Source organism: Triturus cristatus, chromosome 9 (assembly GCF_964204655.1).
Source record: "Triturus cristatus chromosome 9, aTriCri1.1, whole genome shotgun sequence".
NCBI classification, from domain to species: Eukaryota; Metazoa; Chordata; class Amphibia; order Caudata; family Salamandridae; genus Triturus; species Triturus cristatus.
In genome coordinates this window covers 1,034,513,471-1,034,533,689 of record NC_140592.1, presented here as the reverse complement: position 1 = coordinate 1,034,533,689, position 20,219 = coordinate 1,034,513,471, and the positions used below count along the sequence as shown (strand labels likewise).

At 42.1% G+C, this 20,219-nt stretch overlaps 1 protein-coding gene across 1 annotated transcript in view; it reads right to left on the bottom strand.

Annotated features, from left to right (window-relative positions):
- Window positions 1–20,219, bottom strand: part of ATG14 (autophagy related 14) — a 199,593-nt gene that overhangs the window by 45,871 nt on the left and 133,503 nt on the right. Inside the window, exons 5-7 of the mRNA XM_085626789.1 lie at window positions 14,677–14,914; window positions 5,874–6,103; window positions 4,253–4,370 (exon numbers count right to left, since the gene is read on the bottom strand). Coding sequence (XP_085482915.1) covers window positions 4,253–4,370; window positions 5,874–6,103; window positions 14,677–14,914 — 586 coding nt within the window. The remainder of the gene's footprint in view (window positions 1–4,252; window positions 4,371–5,873; window positions 6,104–14,676; window positions 14,915–20,219) is intronic.

Here is a 20,219-nt window from a genome sequence, read left to right as displayed (position 1 = left end):
CAGAATGCTGGAGTAAATTACCTTTGCAGAGGTGTCAACCAAATCCAAGACACATCTGATGCTGGTATTAAAGATGATTTGGCCCTCGGCTACAAGCTCCTCAGCCCTTTGTCTGTATTGGTCCGGGAGATGTTGGATGAGTTCTCCCCTTTCATCCCAATGATCTTGGTCATACCTAGAGAGTAGGCCGACTGAGTTGGTAATGCGCCAATCAATGGATGGCGGATTGAGTGGCCACAACTGGGGGGCGAAGGGAGTTTAAGATCCACTCTGCTGCCTGGATTTGATCTAGCAACAACTGTGATGATTCCTAAACCAGGACATCCACTGGAGCACTGCTCCTCCTACGCCCTGCTCACAGTTATAAACAATGAAACTAAGATTTTTGCTAACATCCATCCATTTAGACTTCATCTTCATCGCAGAACTAGTCACTTCATCTGCAGGATGCACGTCTCCCTAGCACAGGCACATACCCTTCAAGACTCCTGTATCTTCATGCTGAGAAACTTTGGGTAGGCATTCAATATCCTTGACTGGACCTTTCTCTTAAGGGTGCTCCCACGTAAGCGGTTTGGCCTCCGTTCCATTTCCTACATTAGAACACTCTATAACAGGCCCAGATCAAAGTAAATGGCATTCTGTCATCACCATTTCTATTTAATCAGCGACCACATAGAACTGCCCCCTCTTGCATTTTTTTGCTTTGGAGATTAAGCCCATGGGTCAGATGAGATGCCTACGTGTGGAGGGTCCAGTGGATGAGAGGCAACGAGGACTGTATTGTGCTCTACGCAGATGTGCTCTTCTGATTAAAATGCTAGAATTATACAGTAAGGCCTCTGGTGTGACGGTTAATTAGAAGAATGCAAAAACAACAGTAGATGGACAGCATGCAGAAAAAGGTCATACATTCACCCCAGTACAGAGATCTGGGCCTAAATCCATCATTTTTTTGCTCACCATGCCGTTCCAGTTTAAACCCAGCCATATGCAAATCAGTCTTGACCCTGTGCCTCATGGGAACAGTCCAGCCCGAACTGCCAAGCCAGGTCATCCCTCGACTGGAAACAAGCATCCTAGGGCCGGTTTCGGGGTTTCACCCCTCTTCAGCCAGGATAGCTTGATTCCAGCATCAACGAAGTGCTCGCTCTACAACCCCGGGAAGCCGCTGAATGTTCCCATCATTCCTGGATTCACACGCATGGACTCCGTGTTACAAATGCGGTAGGGCCCGGACTTGTGCACACTCGCTATGAGAGAGGAGCCCTATGGGTCATTCTCGTTCCGGAGTGCACGGAGGGTCCTTGAGCATGCCTGGTTACTGTTTCATGACTTTTCCAATCCCAGCTGTGTTGGATCTTGGTCTCCGACATCTACATGGAAACCTGGTTCATGTTTATCCGATACTTTTTTTGTTGTTGATAATTTCCTTTCCTTGACAATCCACGTGAGGACTAATGTTTGTAGGAGCGCTACCTCAGAATATAATGATGTGTTTCCTTAACACTCCATTGGATTCCAGCAGCGTGTGAGACGTATCACACCATTCTGCTACTCTTCCTGGGACATAACTGTCGTTCTGTTTGCGCTCATTCTCAAGGAGAGAGTGTTTCCGCGCCTACCTTTTTTTCTGTATTGGCACCTGCCGGATGGACCTGTCCTTTATTTCATACACAGCGTGACGCATCTTGTGGAGGGATTTCTCACGGTGAAGGGCTATTCTGGGTCTACAAGGAATCAAGAGGCCACAGGTAGAGGACTACTGCATTTTGGTTTTGTTATCCCTTTTCCCCTGCGTACTACTGTGCAGGAACGATCTCTCATACCCCCCTGGGGAGTCGTGCTAAGGGGATCTGGGAACTGCGCATCACCCCTGCCGGATGTTTCTGGAGGTTAGTTCGTTTACTAATCCTAGCAGGACACTGTGAGAGTTACTTTTTAATTGAAACCTTTTCTGAGCTAGTGCTTGTTATCCTCTGGCATCTGGGACCTTCCCACTAGTATATTTTCAGACACTTGGAGTGCTTGTCCTTCAACAGTGGTAATGCTTTGAATCCATGTTTCTTCCTGGTGGGCTTGCGGCCTGGAGATTTCCTGGCTTTTAGTGTTAATATTTTGATGGTTCACATGATAGTTACATGATCACAATGTTCACTTGATTCTTGTTTTGTTTGTTGTTCAGTGATTATACTGCAGTCTGAGCAGCCATCCTGTGAATGATCGACATTGCTGTCTAACTTCTCATGGGGGTGTAGGTTACTCACAGAATATTGAGATGGTATTCTCAGTTTTACCTTCTATATGGTCAGTATTATGGTGGATGTGATCCAGTCTATGTTTCAGGTCTGGCACTGCCACTCTAGTCAGGCCAAGGATACAGAAACATGCAATCAAGCATATGTTATGGCTTTGTTTTTATTCAGCAGTATTTCTTGTTATTATATTTCGGTATCTACCATGTCGTTTAAGCTGCTCAGAATTTTGGCTTTTGCTTCTCACTTAGGTGCCATATTCTTGGTTTGTCTAACTTGTATTTCGGTGACTGACTGACCATTTCTGGTTTGGGTGAATATCTCCTCGGTGGAGACGTCTCTGATTTTTGACCTTCACAAGACTGGAGGTTGGCTAATTATCTACCTGCTAATACACTACTACATTCATACTCTATTTGGTTTGTATCTTGTGGTACTCCAGGCCTTTGCGGTCATTCGCAAATCCTGCCCTCCTGTGGAAAGAAATGGGTCCAAAATATGGCTTAAGACCACAGTCATCTAGCTTGACCCCTGTGGTTTCAGACCACTGATGTTTTAATGACAGCTACCGTTTGTATAACCCGCCGGAACCTTTTTGTACCTGGGTGACCAGGCTTTATTACTATTGTATTGCTCTTTTACTTGGCTCCCAATAAAGAACACCACCACAAAAAAACGACAACAGCCACCTGAGTTCTGCAAGCTGCAAGACTCAAGGATGATGTCTTAAGGGTGTCATTGGAAGACTTGACATAGCTTTCTAAGTCCTCACAATGTAGAAACTCTAATGAGGAAGAGAGTTGAAGTGTTAATGTTAGGATTACTTAGCACTCGAGTCCGACTATTCTCATCACAGTACTGTGTTTCCACCTTTGTGTGCAATCTGTGTCTTTGACAATGGTGGTACAGTTTGGATAATGGAAACAGGACTTTGAGTTAAGTGGCCAGGTTAGTATTTCCTCATGGGGAGGGGCTAAATATTTTTTATTAAATTTAAAGGACTAGCATAGTTGCTCAAGTCCTGGACAGGACTCAAACTCATTATGTAAGGACTGTGACAAGGATAGGTAGCAGTCAGTGTAATTAGGAGTACAAGTGTCAAAATATGTTCACAGTCACCAGAAAGATCACAGTCGGCGTTATGCTTTGCCTGCCTGATTGGTTTCATTTCTTAAATCTTCAAATGTGATGTTATGGAAAACTGAAACAAACTGTGGAGAACTGTGCATTCACATAGTACTCTGCTTGTGTACCAGAGTGTGTGGCATTAGTACTTCAATTCTTGCTCTAGTACTGCTCCTTAAGATTTTATATTGAAATGCAAAACTGGCAGCATTACAGGTCCTGCCTCAGATCCCACGCATGTGGTGCATGAGGGGAAAATCACCATTGACTATGTTATAACAGATTTGGTTGCTCACTCGAGACTATATTCCATTGTTTCTGCTTTGACTGTCGAATTAGTAGAGAATGACAGGCAGTGCTTGAAATGGGAAAATAGAAGTGCAGGTACTCTGTAACAGAGTACCCGTTTGTTTCTGAGAAGTGCAGGTACTCTCCAATTAAAAGTATTACGTCACCCTTGAGAAGTGCCGGTACTCGCCCTCTCAAAATAAAAAAGTGGCGGTACTCCGTACCGGACAGTACCGGCCCATTTAAAGCACTGATGACAGGTAAATAATGATATCAATTTGTCAAATCAGGCATCTCAACTCATACTGACAGTCCCTGCACCTGAGCAGCAATTATAAACTTTTTGTTAAATGTATAAAATAATACCGGTATGATTTGCTATTGAGGGTTCTACTAACAAACTCAGCATATAAAACAAATCAGATGTACAGAAATATTAGCAGGCACACTCAATCTGTGATCAAAATCGTCTGTTGGATATCTGAAATGAGTTCATAAATGCAAGTCTACATTAACAACATAAAATGTGCATTTTGAATCAAATATATAACAGTTTTACAGGTAACAGGTGTGAAAGTACTTACCCATTGCACAGTTTCTTTGGAAGATTCACATCGAGTATGTGAGACAGTATGTTAACAAGTTGAGTGGCGAAGCATAACGCAGCACTGATGGTATAAGCAGGATTATTGTGTTCCATATCTAAAAGAAATAATGCATGCCAGCAAATACATTACTAAATTTTTTGTATTATTGTGGCCATCTTACCTGTAATTAGCACCAAACAAAAATGCATCCTCTATAAAGATTATCAAGTGTGTAGAGCAAGTGCGCTACAGGAATTAATTTACAAGCACCAGGTGCAACTTTTCCACTCCTACACAACAACATTCATGTTTCCAATTTAATGAGAATACCAGCAAACCACAGATAAGATGAACTGGATATTCCCTTCAGAGCTCGTCTAGAGAGAGTAAAAGTTACTGAAATTATGGACAGGTTGATGTCCTGACAGTTTCTTCAAGGTGGGTCATACGCCAGAGGTGCTCTTGTGAAGTGTAGTTATATACTGTATTAAATGAAAGTATTACGGGAAGGCCAAGAAGTAAAAAATAAGACAAAACCATGAAGACAGCATATTGTGAATATACTTCTGTAACATCAGTAACATTACTTATCTTGAAAATTACAATGAGACTTAAAAAGTGAATTACATGTGAAACACCAGCATACAGATATACAAACTAAAATCATCCAGCATTACATAAGGAGTAATTAATAAACAATAGAGGACATCAGCATATGAAGATACCTATGCATCATGTCAAAGGCACTTGGATTATTTCGTTTGTAGTGTGCACCTTATAAATTATATAAATATATATGAGAATTTTGAACTAAAAAAAACAATTATGCAATTTCCAATTCTTTTTATTTATCACTGCAACAAATGACAATGGATCTTTGACAATGTCACCCTGAGCTTCATACTCACTCGGGGAGATTGAAGTATGGAGAATGGCTGTCTGGCCTGCGTGATCAGTAGAGTCTAGAGCCTCTGCTAATCTGTCGGAAGACCATCACCATATTTAGAGTTGCTCGCCATGAAAGGGAGAGGGGTTCGGGGAAATCTTACTGTGTTAAATGGAACCTCTTCTGCACCATTGATGGAAATAAAGCTTTGCCAAATTTGTGCCAAGTTTGATGAGCCTCTTTCACCAACTTTTTTGTTTTTTCAAGAATAAACTTCAAAAGTGGAAGATTTACCTTGATAAAAAACTCAAAATAAATAAATGACACCGACGTGCATGGAGTATCCTCTATGCATTTGAGGGCCACTGAACGATTTTCCTGCCTGGGGCCATCATGCCTCAAAAGACTGCCCTGGGTAGGGAAACAAGTAACTTTTGCCCCACGCTAAATAGTAATGTTAAAAGCTAATGTGTGTTCACGATCATGCATCTGGTCTAGTTGTTAGAATGAGCTGTGGGAAAGGCAGCTGGTACTGCAGCGCTGATTAGGAGGTAAAATTTTATTTGGAAATAATTTGTATTTTACATTTAAAACTACTAATCAGAATTCAATACAGAGACCAAATTCTGAATTTAACATCTTTAAGAAGTTGATGTAGATTCCACCACTGTCGGATGCATTAATATTCAAATTCTTAGACTTAAACATTGTTTTGAAAAATAAAATACTTACCAGGTCCTGGTGTGGATTTTTTCTCTTCAACCCAATTGTAATAGGCTGAATAGTCCCCATTGCTGGGAAGGCTTATCCAGGGCCCTGCGATACTAATGCAAGTGTCTCCATTGTGGTCATCACAAACCCATCGCCCAGAGAGATATGTTGTCCTCCTGGCTTCTGCAAGTTTACTTATAGTGCTAGAGGTCATTGCATTGTCACTCTCACAGGATACATCAGCAGGATCTCTGAAATGAAAAAGAAAAGACATCCTTATTGTTAGACCTGGCATCCTTGGTGTGGCTTTCCCCCTAATATTTTGCATTCAGATCTCCTGTTTTGCTGGCTTTGTTTTTTGCTGACTAGGGACTGTGCACTTTACCACTGCTAACCAGTGTCAATGTTCTTGTTCTCTCTCCTTAAAACATGGTAAGATTACCTTATACCCAACTGGATATTTAATTTACTCCTAAGACCTTAGTAAAATGCACTACCTGTGCCCAGGGCCTGTAAATTAAATGCTACAAATGGTCCTGCAGCACTGATTGTGCCACCCACTTGAGTAGCACTATAAAACTGCGCACACATAGGCTGCAATTGCAGGCCTGAGATGTTTAAACTGCCATTTTGACCTGGCAAAATCAATCTATTGCCAGTCCCAAAACTTTCTTTTTAATACATACATATCACTCCTATGATACACCATGGATAGCCCAGAGGGTAGGGTGCAATGTAGCTATAAAAAGTTGGACACATTTTAGGTTTTACGAATGTCTTGGTAGTGAAAAACTCTAATTTGTTTTTCACTACTGCAAGGCTGCACTCTCCCATGGGATAGAATTGGAGTTACCTTATTACATTTAATAAGCTGTAATTTTTCAACTGGGAGCAGGTAAAAATTCATGTTTGGTGTCTTTGAAATTGTAATGAAAAAGCCTGACATATGGTGAAGTTAGATTTTAAATTTCAGTTTTGAAAATGACACTTTTAGAAATTTCCATACAACAATAGAGGGTTTGGACTCTAATCAGTAAGGCTGAGCCCAAATTCAGCAATAAACAAAGGAATGCCAGTACTGATCCATTATTCACCTTTCTTAACCAGAACATTGAAGAAAACAATGTCACCACAGAAATTCAATTTCTCACTGAATTATCGAATTTTATTTTTAACCAGAGAGTAAATTCAATTAAACAAACACAATTTCATATCATTAAAACTTTTCACATATATTCATCATCCTCATATCACCAATAAACAACTATTATTCTTTCATCACAGTGTTACACTCACATTCATTTCACTTCCAAAACCCATTCACACCTGCTTTTTCATCACACCTTACAAACTCGGCTCCAAATCACACTTGCCATACATTCCAACAACCCACACCCAGCCCACTTGGAGAATTTTTTCTTTTCAATCAAACTTTATGTAACAGATCAAAAAAACGGGCCAAAGACAAAGCAAATTACAATGATTCAAAATTTTTTGATTCTTTGCATAATATACAAAAACAATTGGCCACGAACAAAAGGTCGACGTGTTTCGAACCCCTCCAACTACGGGGACCAGAAAGCTTAATTTATAATGCCGCCAGATCAGCCGATAAATGCACCATACTCTCAAAATATCTTATATTTTGTTAAGGCGATAGAGTAAAGAACAAATTCCATCAGTGTCCACACAGCAATTTTGGAAGTTTCAACAGGAAGTCCAAGCTCTGCTCTTTTGGCGATTTTCAGCCCAGCACCCTCATGCGTGATTTTCAACGTACGTCACGCACCTTGTTTCCTTTGGCGTGAATGACTCTTCAACTTCTTTCTTCACGAATGTCCAAAACGTTTGGCCATGGCACTTTTAGAAAGTTGGCATTTTCCTGCCTTAGCCATGTTGTGCGTGCAGCCTGACTCTGGGTCACATGACTGGGTGTAGCTGACAGTTGACTGTGTATTTCTCCTAGACAGCCACAAACAATATGGAGCTTCGATGTGCCTGGATGGACCATCACTGGCAGGATGGGAGGGGGGAGCTGGGGAGCTGGGCCCCACCCCACCCACCCTTCAATAGCCTGTGTCCTGCCTCCACACAAAGGGCTGCATACCCCATGTAGTTAGTCTGGGGCCAGGGCTAGGAATGCAAAGCACCTGTACACTTCAGAGGCATGCCTCTAGAAGCATATCCCCACTTCAAGGCACAACTGGCTATAAATACTGGATGACAGACACCAACGCTTCAGTAAACTTCTGGTCCTGTGGATACGCTGCCAGAAAAAAGGACTGCTGTGCTACTGAAAAGACTGACAATCTGATGGACTGCTTCTCTGATGGACTACCGGCCTGCTGTGCTGACCTGCTACCCTCTTGCCTGGGTAAGAAAGACTGGACCTGCATCTCTTGAACCCAGAGTGACTTCTATGGCTAGTTGGCTGACCTCCTGATCTAAGGCCTCATGGACACAACAGGCTTCCAACAACCTTGCACCTAGACTCTGCCATCTGTGAGCCTACCCAGCCAAGTGGTTCCACCCTTAGTCTTGGACCCTTGGAAGTAGGCTTAAGGTGCTCTGCTATCTTCTGTGGATCCAGCGGAACTGGTACATCTCCTCTGCTGTGTGACACAACCCAGAGTAGACCGAGACAGAGCTGCTGCATGGATCAGAACACGCATCGTATTCCATTGCCTCATTAGAACCGCTGTTGCACAACACATCCACTGCACAGGCCCTCACATCCCTCATCGACGGCAACCTTTATGATTAGGATGGGCTCAGCACCACAGCCTTGCAGGTCCTTGGAACGGACGCATCGCCCCGGCTGCACGACGCATCATCAGCACTGATGCGGACTGATGAATACGATGTCGATGTATGCCATGATATGTACATATAACAACAAACTCGCAACGTTGTTGTCTAATCCACCCGATACAACCTCCCATCAACCCAGAGTCAGAAGTACCTGGCCAGGCAGGGAGAGAAGACAGGGTGCGGGGCCAGACACAAGGCTGGACAAGTGAGCCGTGGCTGTGCGGGCATCAACCGTAAGCCACAAGCTGTTCGGTACGGCTTGCACAGCCAGCAGCATTGCAACAGTGGGTGCCCATGGGAGAACCGTATTCGAGACGACCAGTGGGGCTGCAGATCCACAGTGAAACTTTATTAAAAGGAAGCAACTGCACCCCATGATGTAAGGCTCGAACTTCAAAGCTTTCCAGAAAATACAAGGCTGGCTCACGAGCAAACGAAAGGAAGGGGCTTCACATACCGGAGCAGGCGCAGTGAAAAACATGCAGGCAACAATCACGCATCAAATGTGTGCATGGAGAGAACAAGCATGCTTCAAATGCGTGCAGGCAGGGAGCGATTAGGTAAACCTAAATTAAAAACGCAGTGTAAAAGAAACGGAATAAAAGAAGTTCCACCCACCAACGTGGATGAAAGGGAGTACTTGGGCCTCAGGAGACTGATCAGAAAAGAATACGAGGAAATAACAGGATATAGTCTGCTACAGCCAATAGAAAAGAAGGAAGAGTAAATGCGAAGCACGGGAACCAATGAAAAGCGAGGCCAGGATGGAAGCCTCTTTTAAAGATTTATATTAAATACAATGGAATTCACCAGCACTGCGCAGCGCTGTGCAGGTGAAACCTAAAAAGCTAGTGTAAGGATATGGCCAGAACAAATGTTGGAAGCAGTGGTGCCACGGCAAGTGGCCCAACTGGTGTACAAGAGTGATCTAGCTCTACAAGATCTGACCACAGAGAGGGAAGTTGGAACCCTTTGGTTTTTTGGTCATTCCATATCTGGTCAGTTTAGAGCTACGCTTTGACAAAACCTAAGAGGTCTGCAGATACCCCCCAAATGAAGGCTTTCTGGATATTCTGACAGAAAAGACTCCCCTCACTCCTCCTTTGCTCCAGCCCCTACCCATGATGCTCCACAAATAGGTGCTCTATAAATGGAAAGAAAAGGGATATTGGCTACACTGCAACTGCTGGTCTCCAATAAGACCACTAATCCATTAGCAAGACAAAAGTGCAGGCACAGACAGGACAATGCATCAAGATCAATGACATTGCCTGACAACCATAGCTGCCTTAGCTGCATCTGAGCTAAGGGATGTGTTAGAAGAACCACTGGTGGGAGAAGAACTGAGTTACTCACTGATGATTAAACAGCAGGCAAAACACTAGGGACAGATGAGCTGCCAGCTGAATTTTTCCAAAGTGTTCTACATCGGCTGATTAAAATTAATGGAAGTCTGAAGCGAGGCACTGAATTGACTGCCCAGTTCTATGCAAGGGGCAGTGATAATAATTGTGACTAAGTGGGGTAAAGATCAGACAGATGTTAAATACTGTAGACCTCGGTCAATGATCTCGTACCAACATTAAAATAATCAGTACAGCAATACCTAGGAGACTCGTGATGGGGATACAATTGTTGGACCATCTGTACGAAGCTGAATTCATGCTGGACTGAAGCATAACAACCAACCTATGGATGTATGACCCACGTCAAACAGTTCTTGGAAATGGTAATATAGTGGCTTACCTTGATACAGAATAAACAGTCTACTGTGGGGGTAGGAGTTCCTATTTGACTTACTACAGGAATATAACTTTGGTCCCAATTATCTTGGTTGAATTTGATTATTGTACTTCCATGTTAAAGCCAAAGTAAAAATGAAATGAGGGTGTGGCTTGGAGAGGAAGATGGATGCTTCGTCCTAGGTTATTCCTTCTTCCAGCTCCGCCTGATCATGCTTGAGCCTATCCCAAGGATCTGACTTCAACACACCAGCAAGATGCTCAACATACTGACAATATGGTAAAAATACAGGAAAAGAAGACTTCACAGAGATAAACGTGGCCTAGCGCAGCCTGCGCGGCTGCCAGAACCTGAATAACCCAAGGGAACGCCGGATCTTCTGGAAGTTCTAGAGACTCTTTGTCCCTTTATGGCAGTGCACCGAAGACAAGCTGATCACAAGTCAATTCTCCTCATCTATCTTGTGAGTCCTTTTTCTCACATTTTCACCTTCCTGTAGCTCAGAATCAGCAATGCAGGGTGCACAATTTAATACTGCATGACTCGTTTCCCCTCCCCTGCTGTTTTTCTTTTGCTTGCCTGTTATACTGGCTCCTCTCCTCTCCCCTCCACCTTTCTATTGCTGGAGTATTATGTATCACACTTGACAATTGTATAATTCTACAATACTTTTGCTGCTTGTATTCCGCATTGTTTTCATTGGCATTTGTGAATGCAATAAAATAATTTCAATACAAAAAAAATACTTCATGACCTTGATCCAAGGTAGGTGGCCGCAACACGGAAGCCTTTGCATAAACAAGCTGTTACACCTAATGTGTCTACTCAGAACTGAACTGTATCCTTCCAATTTACTACTAATTTGCCAAGTCCCACAAGAGGATAGCTGTATAATTATTCTTTTATGGCAATGCATCTTTTCCTGGTATTGAAGCAATTACATCCCAATCTAAGACTGCAGATAGATAAGAAGTCTCTCTCTATTGTTATGAATGCTATCTAGAAGATTTGCACAATATAGTGCCATCTTCAAAGTCCTTGACCCACCTGCGTCTAAACCTCTAACTGAGGAGCAAGCTTACACCCACAGGATTCGATCACCTGTCAGCACAGGATTCTGCCATCAGCTCTCAGTGCTCGCAGATCTCCTAGCACAACCTTTTGAGATCATCCAAATCTCTGATTTCATACCGACAAAGTTGAGCTCACTAATGTTTGAAATACTCGTTTGTTATATACGGCATGCTAGTCAAAGAAACCCATACCAGCCTTAAATGCGACAAAGCAGATCTACCCAAAACGGAGATTCCTCCATCAAAGGGAAAGCGGATATCAATAATACAATAGATACGATCTTGAAAAAAGTTATTTGAAGTTGATGATCTTGCCTAATCAGCCAAAATCAATACAGACTTAATGCAATCAGAAATTGTGGCTAAACACTCTGCTATGACACAACTAAACAACAAAACTGCTGAAGCGGAAGCTAGAATTAGTTCACTAGAAGACTCAAATACTAAAAAGATAAAATACCTCTCCTCTAACATCACAAGGGCACTACACTTATAAAGAGAAATGACTGATCTGGAAAGACAGAAACCAAAGAGGAAATCTTAGAACTTTCTGAATCTCTGAGGGAACTAAGGATTCAGTCGGTTAATGCATTACATTTCTGAAAAAATGGATTGCTTGAGTCACTATCTCACTAATTCATGATACCTTGCTCCATCGCAAAAAATATAAAATAAAAGGAACCTGAGACCAATCATCTGCAAGTCTCAGATTCTACCACATAAAACAAATCTAATATATGAGAAAAACAATCACATAATTTGGATCTGTATAAAAATATTTATATCTTGGGTCTATTCAAAGTCAACAATGGACACAAACCTTGCACCTGGGATGCAAACTTTGCAGAAATTAAATGTGAGAAAACTAGGGTGAGCTAAGAGGTGGAATATAGAAAAGGCTAATCGATAGTAGCTTTATATAAATAATGTTGGGTATAGATTTAATCACTTCAAATTCATTTCTCTGAACACAGCATGCTCTCAAAAGCATTACAGTGTTTTTAATACCAGGAGAGCAAAGATATCTGGCAAACAGTTCCTTCACTAAGTTCCTAGCCAGAGATACAGCTGATGGGCGTATCAGTACTCTTATTATTTTTTGGAGGATAAAACCCCCAACCCCTTCAAAATACAATAAGCACTCTGGGAAGGAGAAAATGAGTTGCCCTACATACACAGTGTCATGGCTGGAGAATGGAATCATGACTCACTGTAGAAAGTGGCCTTTTGAAAGTGGCTTCTGTGTGCACTGTTGCACAGATATCCTTTGTAAACTGGTCTCTACCCTAGGAAAGGAAGCTGTTAGAGGGGATTTCTCACAGACAACTGAGGACATTTCTGGCAATGCATTAGTCAGTTCCTCCAATTTCTGTTTTTCAGAACAGGAGATGGAAGTTGCGTGGGTGGCCCTAAAGAAAGAGCTGGAGTCAATCTCACAGTTTGCTGTCCATCAGCACACTAAAGCATGCTATGTTGTGCTGGTTCAGAAACAACGTGCAATGGATAGCCTCCACTAAGCATCATTGGAATTTGAACCCAGAAAAAATAACTGATCAAATAACTGTTTACATTTTGCATAAACCAAAGACTAGACTGCATTGTGGAAGCAGTGAATGCCTTGGCCCATGCCGCACTACATGAAAGCAGGTGGATAATACTTTCACTTAGTACCTAGTCCGATATATAGTAAAACAATAACACACTTGCTTCTGTTCTACAAGACTCTGGGTTGGTAGGCTGTTCCTGGAGTAGTCCTCTACCATACGGTATCACAGAATGAGCCAGGAGTACTCAGTCCATTCACATGCCTAAGTGGTCCCCTGCCTCACACGAATCATGTTGAAACTTTGCTGTGCTTCAGATAGGGGCTTCTATTTAAGCCCCATCACTGACACACACCTTGGATTTTTACATTCTTACTATTCCCCATCCACCACCTACGAAACTATTCGTAAACCTAAACAATACCATCATTTGTATTCTGGGGTCTGAAGGCTACTGCGTGATTAGTTCTACAAGTGAGAAAGATGGACTCTGCTGGGTGTATAGGGAAGCAGTACACCTAGGTGTTAGAAGAGCAGAAGCCTGACCTTATATATGCCTTTATGTCTAATGTTTTTGAGATCATCATTGAGGTGAAGTTGCGGTTTAATCAGCAAATGCAAATGATTAAAAAAATAACACAAAAGATTAGAAAAATAACGCAAATGATTAGAAAAATAATGCAAAGCTGGGTTATATTTTGTACTGTAAACTATTTGACATTTTAGTTTGATGCTATGATAGTTAGACTGAGTGGAGGATTAGAGGGCTTTGTGAGATGTGGTAGTGCTGTTGAAGCAGTTGGTATATTAAGAGAAACCTTGTTAGGATACAGGCCCTTCAATGTGATTTGTAAAATACTCCTATGGAAAACAAATGGAGGTAAAGGATTTATGATTAATCACCGATTTTACTACCTATGATTACATTTGATATACATAATTTGCACAAGTCTTCTGTCATCCCTAGAAGGTGGAAATCTATATGACTACTATTTAGAAGTATTAATGGCATCAGTTTGTATGTGGGGAAGGAGCAGTAAAATATGAAAGAACATTTATGAGGGAAGTTCCCCTTGCTGCAGTAGTTAAGTAACTGATTGCCCAAGAGAGTCCAGAATAAAGAAACAGCGATAATTCAAGAGTGCTAGTTAGACAGGTGGAAATTCTTGTCTAGATTGTGACAATTAAAGTAAACAGCGATGTCCAATAAATCAAGGGGTGGCATTATATCTAGGCAAGCTATACTGGTGGGAGATGCTGGATGCCCCACTTGATCTATGTGAGATACTCACTGCTCAATAAGGGATTGCGGCCTTCAGATCAGCTCCTCTAGTGCACTTCTTTGCCATGCAAGGAAAGGATCACGTGCAAAATTAGTGTATGCCCCATCACTTTCAACCTCATCTGCCCTAAACTAGGATTAATTTCTTAGAAGAACACACATTTTTGGGCATAAACCCACAGGAAGATCTAAAGCATATAAGGATCCATTACATGATCAGGAAGAGTCATGGTTCAATACACATAACTAAAGAAATACACAATGCTAAGCCTCTAATGAGCTGCTAGAACAGATCCCACGAGTCTCTGGCAGAAAACACAAAACAAGCATTGAAAACCAAGATTATTGTTAATTTCAGATTATTAATTTACCTAATTATGGTTTTTACTTCACCAACAGGGAAAATAAAAGACGTTAGCTCCAGTATGTGGGACCGCCGAAGATCTGCCAGTTGTGCATGCTGGGTTCTTAAATCATTATTTCTTTTGTCCACCAGATCACCAAGTCTGCGATTGTGTCGCTGTATTTTTTCTTTCTTCTCTAGATGCCGCTGTGCTCTGCGATAAAGCTTTTGGTTGTCTTCTTTCATTTTAATAAGTTTCTCAGAATCTACAAACAGGATAAAATGTTGTGACTACTCTAGAAGTAGATGTTCACGTCATAAGCTTATGACCAACATGTAGAAACAGTGGGACATTTAGGTCTATATAGCATGCGAGACATATCGATATAATACTTTGGCTCTCTTGATTTACAAAGAGACTGAGGCTCTTCTCAAAGTAGGTTTTAACAAAGTTAGAAAAAGGTGCACAAGTCTGGAAGATCAGTCATCTTAAACTTTCCAGCAGGAGAAGATCCTTAACAATATTTACAATATACATGACCCAGCACAGAAGACTGTATTGCAATTATACTGACCATGTGTGAATAAATCATGCAGAAGTTTCCAAATTAATTCAAAGAAAACTACATAATGCAAAGACTCAGATGTTTTTCGTAAACATTTTTTACTTTATTCTTAATCTATAACCAACATGTTTCGTCCCATCAGGGCAACACAACTCATACAATATATATATATATTTTAAAACATTGCCATGATACTGCACTTCAGAGACAGATACAAAATGATTTGGTTAGTCAGGGAAAAGAGGAAAAAACAACCAAGCTTGTAAAACGTTAATTTTTTTTTTTTTTACTGACCTCGAGGTCATCTATAATCCTTGCAAATCTAATGATGAGCTCAAGAAGATGCGGCAGTGATAGAAATTGTTCTCTGGTTTCTGGCAAAGTGTAGTTGAATGGCAAGTATTTCAGGGGCTCACCTGCACTAACACTCCACTGATCATAGAGCATTTTTTTGCTGCATGCATTTAGAGACTCTTTGGAGAACAATGAGTTTTTAGTTAATTAGAACATGTTTTTGGTGTTCTGAAGTGTGAAAGAAGGAAAGTAGCGGAAGCAAAGCGGAAGATAGGGACACGAAAATGCAGCAGGGTGATCATCCACAACATAGTTTCTATTGTCTTGGTAACAGAGGTGTGGTGCACACACAGTATTCTGGTTCCATAACAGGATATACTATGACCAAGGATCTAGAAAAATAAACCAAATACTTGAAGATTTGTTTGTTAGTTAAATTCAGTTACTAAAGCGGAGTGCTTGTTTTGCAGCATAAACTTCTTAGTTGACAGAAACATGGGTTGAGGTGTGCAGGGAAAGTCAGAAGTAGCTGTAATGGGGGGCATGGATTGATGGCAGTCACAAAATGAAAGAGCTCCGTGCTAGGTTGTTGAAAATCTGTCATCATCCTGACCCTAATATGCAGCATAACTAAAATAATGAAGTATACTCTATCTGACGTCCCAGGCATGTGAAATCTGGCAGCAGTTTATGGGGCAGAGGAGAGCACATGGATAAGGTGCCTGAGAGGGGTGCTGGAGGAGCGAAGCTTGACCATTATAAGAGGAGCCGCGCAGCCGGAGTCTGTGGAAGGCTCACCATTACTGTCATAATCCCTTGAAGGTTAGGGGTTATGACAATAATGGTGAAAGACAAAGCTCCTGCTGCACCAAACCAACAACATCGACAAATTTGTCAAGTTTATCATTCCGCCTGCAGGAGCGGGGGGTGAAATTTTGAAGGGAGACAATGCTCCTACAGACGATACTCCAAGTAATCAAGGACACACTCAAGAATTTAGATGAAAAGATTGAAGGAGTGGGTGAGGAAGTATCTCTTCTGTGTCAGGATCTGAGAAACTTGTCTGAATGTATGAAAGAAGCAGAGCAGAGAATCTCCTTCTGGAAGATGTGGAGACCAAGTCTGTAAAAGAAATGAATAGACTGCAAAGCAATCTTGATCCACAAACGAAAGACACAGAAATCAGGTCAAGTAAGAACAAACTCAGGCTGGTCGGGCTGCCTGAGGGGGTAGAGCGTGCAAGGCCATGGGCTCCTTAACAAATTCTTGACACTGAACTCTAAACTGAATCCTGCTTTGTGCTTGTGCGTGCGCATAGCGTACTGACCCCGCAGGGCACCCCCATTTCCCCTAGACCAAAGATCGTCAGGATACTCAATTATACTGGAAAGAACACTATTCTTCGGATGGCATGCCAAAACCCAGATTTGCACTGTGCAGCATCTTAACTCTAGATATTTCCAGATTATATGAACAAGGTTCAAAGCAAATCCTTCACCAAGATGAAAACAAAAATTAAGAGCAATGCAAATTAAATACATGTTGCGGTGCCCAGCCAAGTGGAAGGTTACGTTTCAAGGAAAATCCTTTTTCTTTGAGACTCCTCAATATTCATGGGAGTGGAGGAAGAATGGAAATAATTTCCCAGAAAAGCAGTGGACTACATAATGGCATAGAATGAGATAGCAGCAAGCACTGGGCTACCGCAACTTGAGCGGCAAGTAAAGAGTCAAATAGCCGCCGCCAGGGCTCAAAAAACTGTACAACTGACATTGTCAAGGGATCCGAAATGTATGATGCTCAAACTTTGACATAACACCTAATCAATAGAGAAGCTACAGCCGGGGGGAGGGGTGTTGTGTTCCAATGCCCATTGATACAAGGCTGGTATTTGTTCCCCAGTTGAGATAAGCAGCATAGATTAAGGGTTGCTGCAGGCAGGGACATTGTATATTATTTAACTTAGCTGTTGTGGACTGAGGAGGAGCTTCAGCCACCCCTTCTGAACAAGTTTTAGTTAATTATAACGGCAACAGATGCTTTACATTTAGAAGTGTGGGTGGGGAGCTGAGATTTGGCGTTAGCTTCAGCTTTACATAATAGAGCGCAAGCAGTTTATTCCATATAGAAGTACATCACTGCAATATTTTAATTAACCATGTCGCACAGTAACATAGCTCTGCCTTATGAACTGGTCTCCTGAAACGTAATTGGGCTTAATGATAAGTTCAAGAGTAGGGTGCTACACTGGGAAGGATGAGCCTGGATGGTTGCAAGTGTATATACTCTCCTCCAACCCCTCCCAACCCTAACTCCCCTTTCGAGACGACTATGACAGATCTGACTAAAGTTATATTACAGCCCTGAGGACAAGATGATTATAGAGGGAGATTTTAACAACTTGATGGTTGCCCAAGCTGATTTCAAATACACAGCCAACCCTCATAGGGTGAAGCCTTTACATGCCTGGGCCGTATCACTAGGACATAGGGATATGTGAAGGGGCAGACCCCAAGAAACCTATGATTAAACCTTTTATTCTTACTCAATCAAATCTTACTCCAGGCTAGACTACTTTTTTATCCCAGCAGAAGATTTATCGGAGGTTGAGAGTGCTAAGATTCTGCCAAGAACTCTCTCCAATCACTCAACAATACAAATCACCTTTCGGCGTCTCCGAAGAGGGTCCCTCAGGCAGTGAAGGCTGGACCCAAGATTGTCACAAGATGACAAGTTCCATGAATATATGTGGAGAAACACTGATGTATACTGAAGCTGAACCCAATACAGTGAATATCGCACATTACCTTATAGGAAGCAATGAAGGCTGTCATCTGGCTAGAATTATGTTATAATTAGCTGGTAGTTATACGAGAAGGGTATACAGTTCCTCTAGTTGTACAGGAGTGTGAAGAATACACTCATCCTTGGGATCGAGACAAAGTGGGGAGCAATGTCTAGTTGGCCTGGGAGTGTACTAGCATGTGTTGGATGGGGGAACCCACATTGGTGGAACTAAAACCCTCACACACCCAGCAAGCTAGGTGTCATGCTTCATCATCTGGGTTTTGCTCCTCGTCGGGTCGGCGCTGCAATTCCCGACGGGCACCCAAAGATGGGGGCTCTTTAGCGGAGATCTTTTGTTCCTTGCCGAATTGTGAGGGTGTGCAAACAATTATTTACAGTGGTGTCTGGATAAAAACTACCCTAGGGAAGTGTCAGGAAAACTAAACACTTCCGTTATGGATTGGCCTAACGTTATAGAAAGTGCCGCTCCAGTCGGTACATGGCGAGCCTCTTGGGGTGGCGTGTTAGCCTAAGTTCTGTCGCCCAAGGGTGGTCTGCAAACCTACCCCGCTCCGCCGAAACCGGTTTCGGCGGAGCGGGGTAGGTTTGCAGACCACCCTTGGGCGACAGAACTTAGGCTAACACGCCACCCCAAGAGGCTCGCCATGTACCGACTGGAGCGGCACTTTCTATAACGTTAGGCCAATCCATAACGGAAGTGTTTAGTTTTCCTGACACTTCCCTAGGGTAGTTTTTATCCAGACACCACTGTAAATAATTGTTTGCACACCCTCACAATTTTGTAGATAGTTCAATTTCACCGGTCCTGATGAATTGCCGCTGGATCCCCCTGACCTTGAGGCAAGAAACATGTTGACCATCTGAGTAGAGCAGAGTAGTCCCTGACCCATTGTGTCTAGACCACCGCCTCTCATTTCGTTTTTAATAGGGTGGTTTACTGACCGAATAAAATCCATTATTCAGACTAACCAACCCCGTTTTAAAACACACTCACTAACGTCTACACCTACCTGGCCCTCACTTGCACTCACCTTCGGCAAGGAACAAAAGATCTCCGCTAAAGAGCCCCATCTTTGGGTGCCCATCGGGAATTGCAGCGCCGACCCGACGAGGAGCAAAACCCAGATGATGAAGCATGACACCTAGCTTGCTGGGTGTGTGAGGGTTTTAGTTCCACCAATGTGGGTTCCCCCATCCAACACATGCTAGTACACTCCCAGGCCAACTAGACATTGCTCCCCACTTTGTCTCGATCCCAAGGATGAGTGTATTCTTCACACTCCTGTACAACTAGAGGAACTGTATACCCTTCTCGTATAACTACTTCAGGGCTTGTATACTGGACCTCGTTAAATATAGCCCACCCGCTTTTATTTTTCCTTCATTTGATAGTGATAATTAGCTGGTAGACAGAAAGACAATTGAAGTTCTTGAGCAACAGGTAGCACTGTTTAGAAGATGCCAGGGCAACCCTAAAACAACACCTATGTATAATGCCAAGACAGTTTGGACAGTTATGACTAAGGAAGAATGCACCAGTGTGCAGAAACCTTAGGCAACTACGTTTACAATTTATCATCAATAAAAAGATAAATATATATAGCAGCATGTACAACAAATATTTTATTAATTTAACATTCAATAATTTATATAGCAAAAATATATTATCAGAAATAAACTCTTATAAAGCTATTATCTCAAAAGTCCCCAAAAAATCAAAAAGCTCAGATATAAAACTTTCGCATCAACATTCTTTCTAAAACCACACACACTTAAAAGGCTGAGAACAGGACAATTTGTATAGCAGTGAAATATCATACATGGAATAATACTTAATTGTATACTAGATTGAAAATACAGTCAATATTTCATTATGTTTGATCAAATGTCTTATGACGAATCT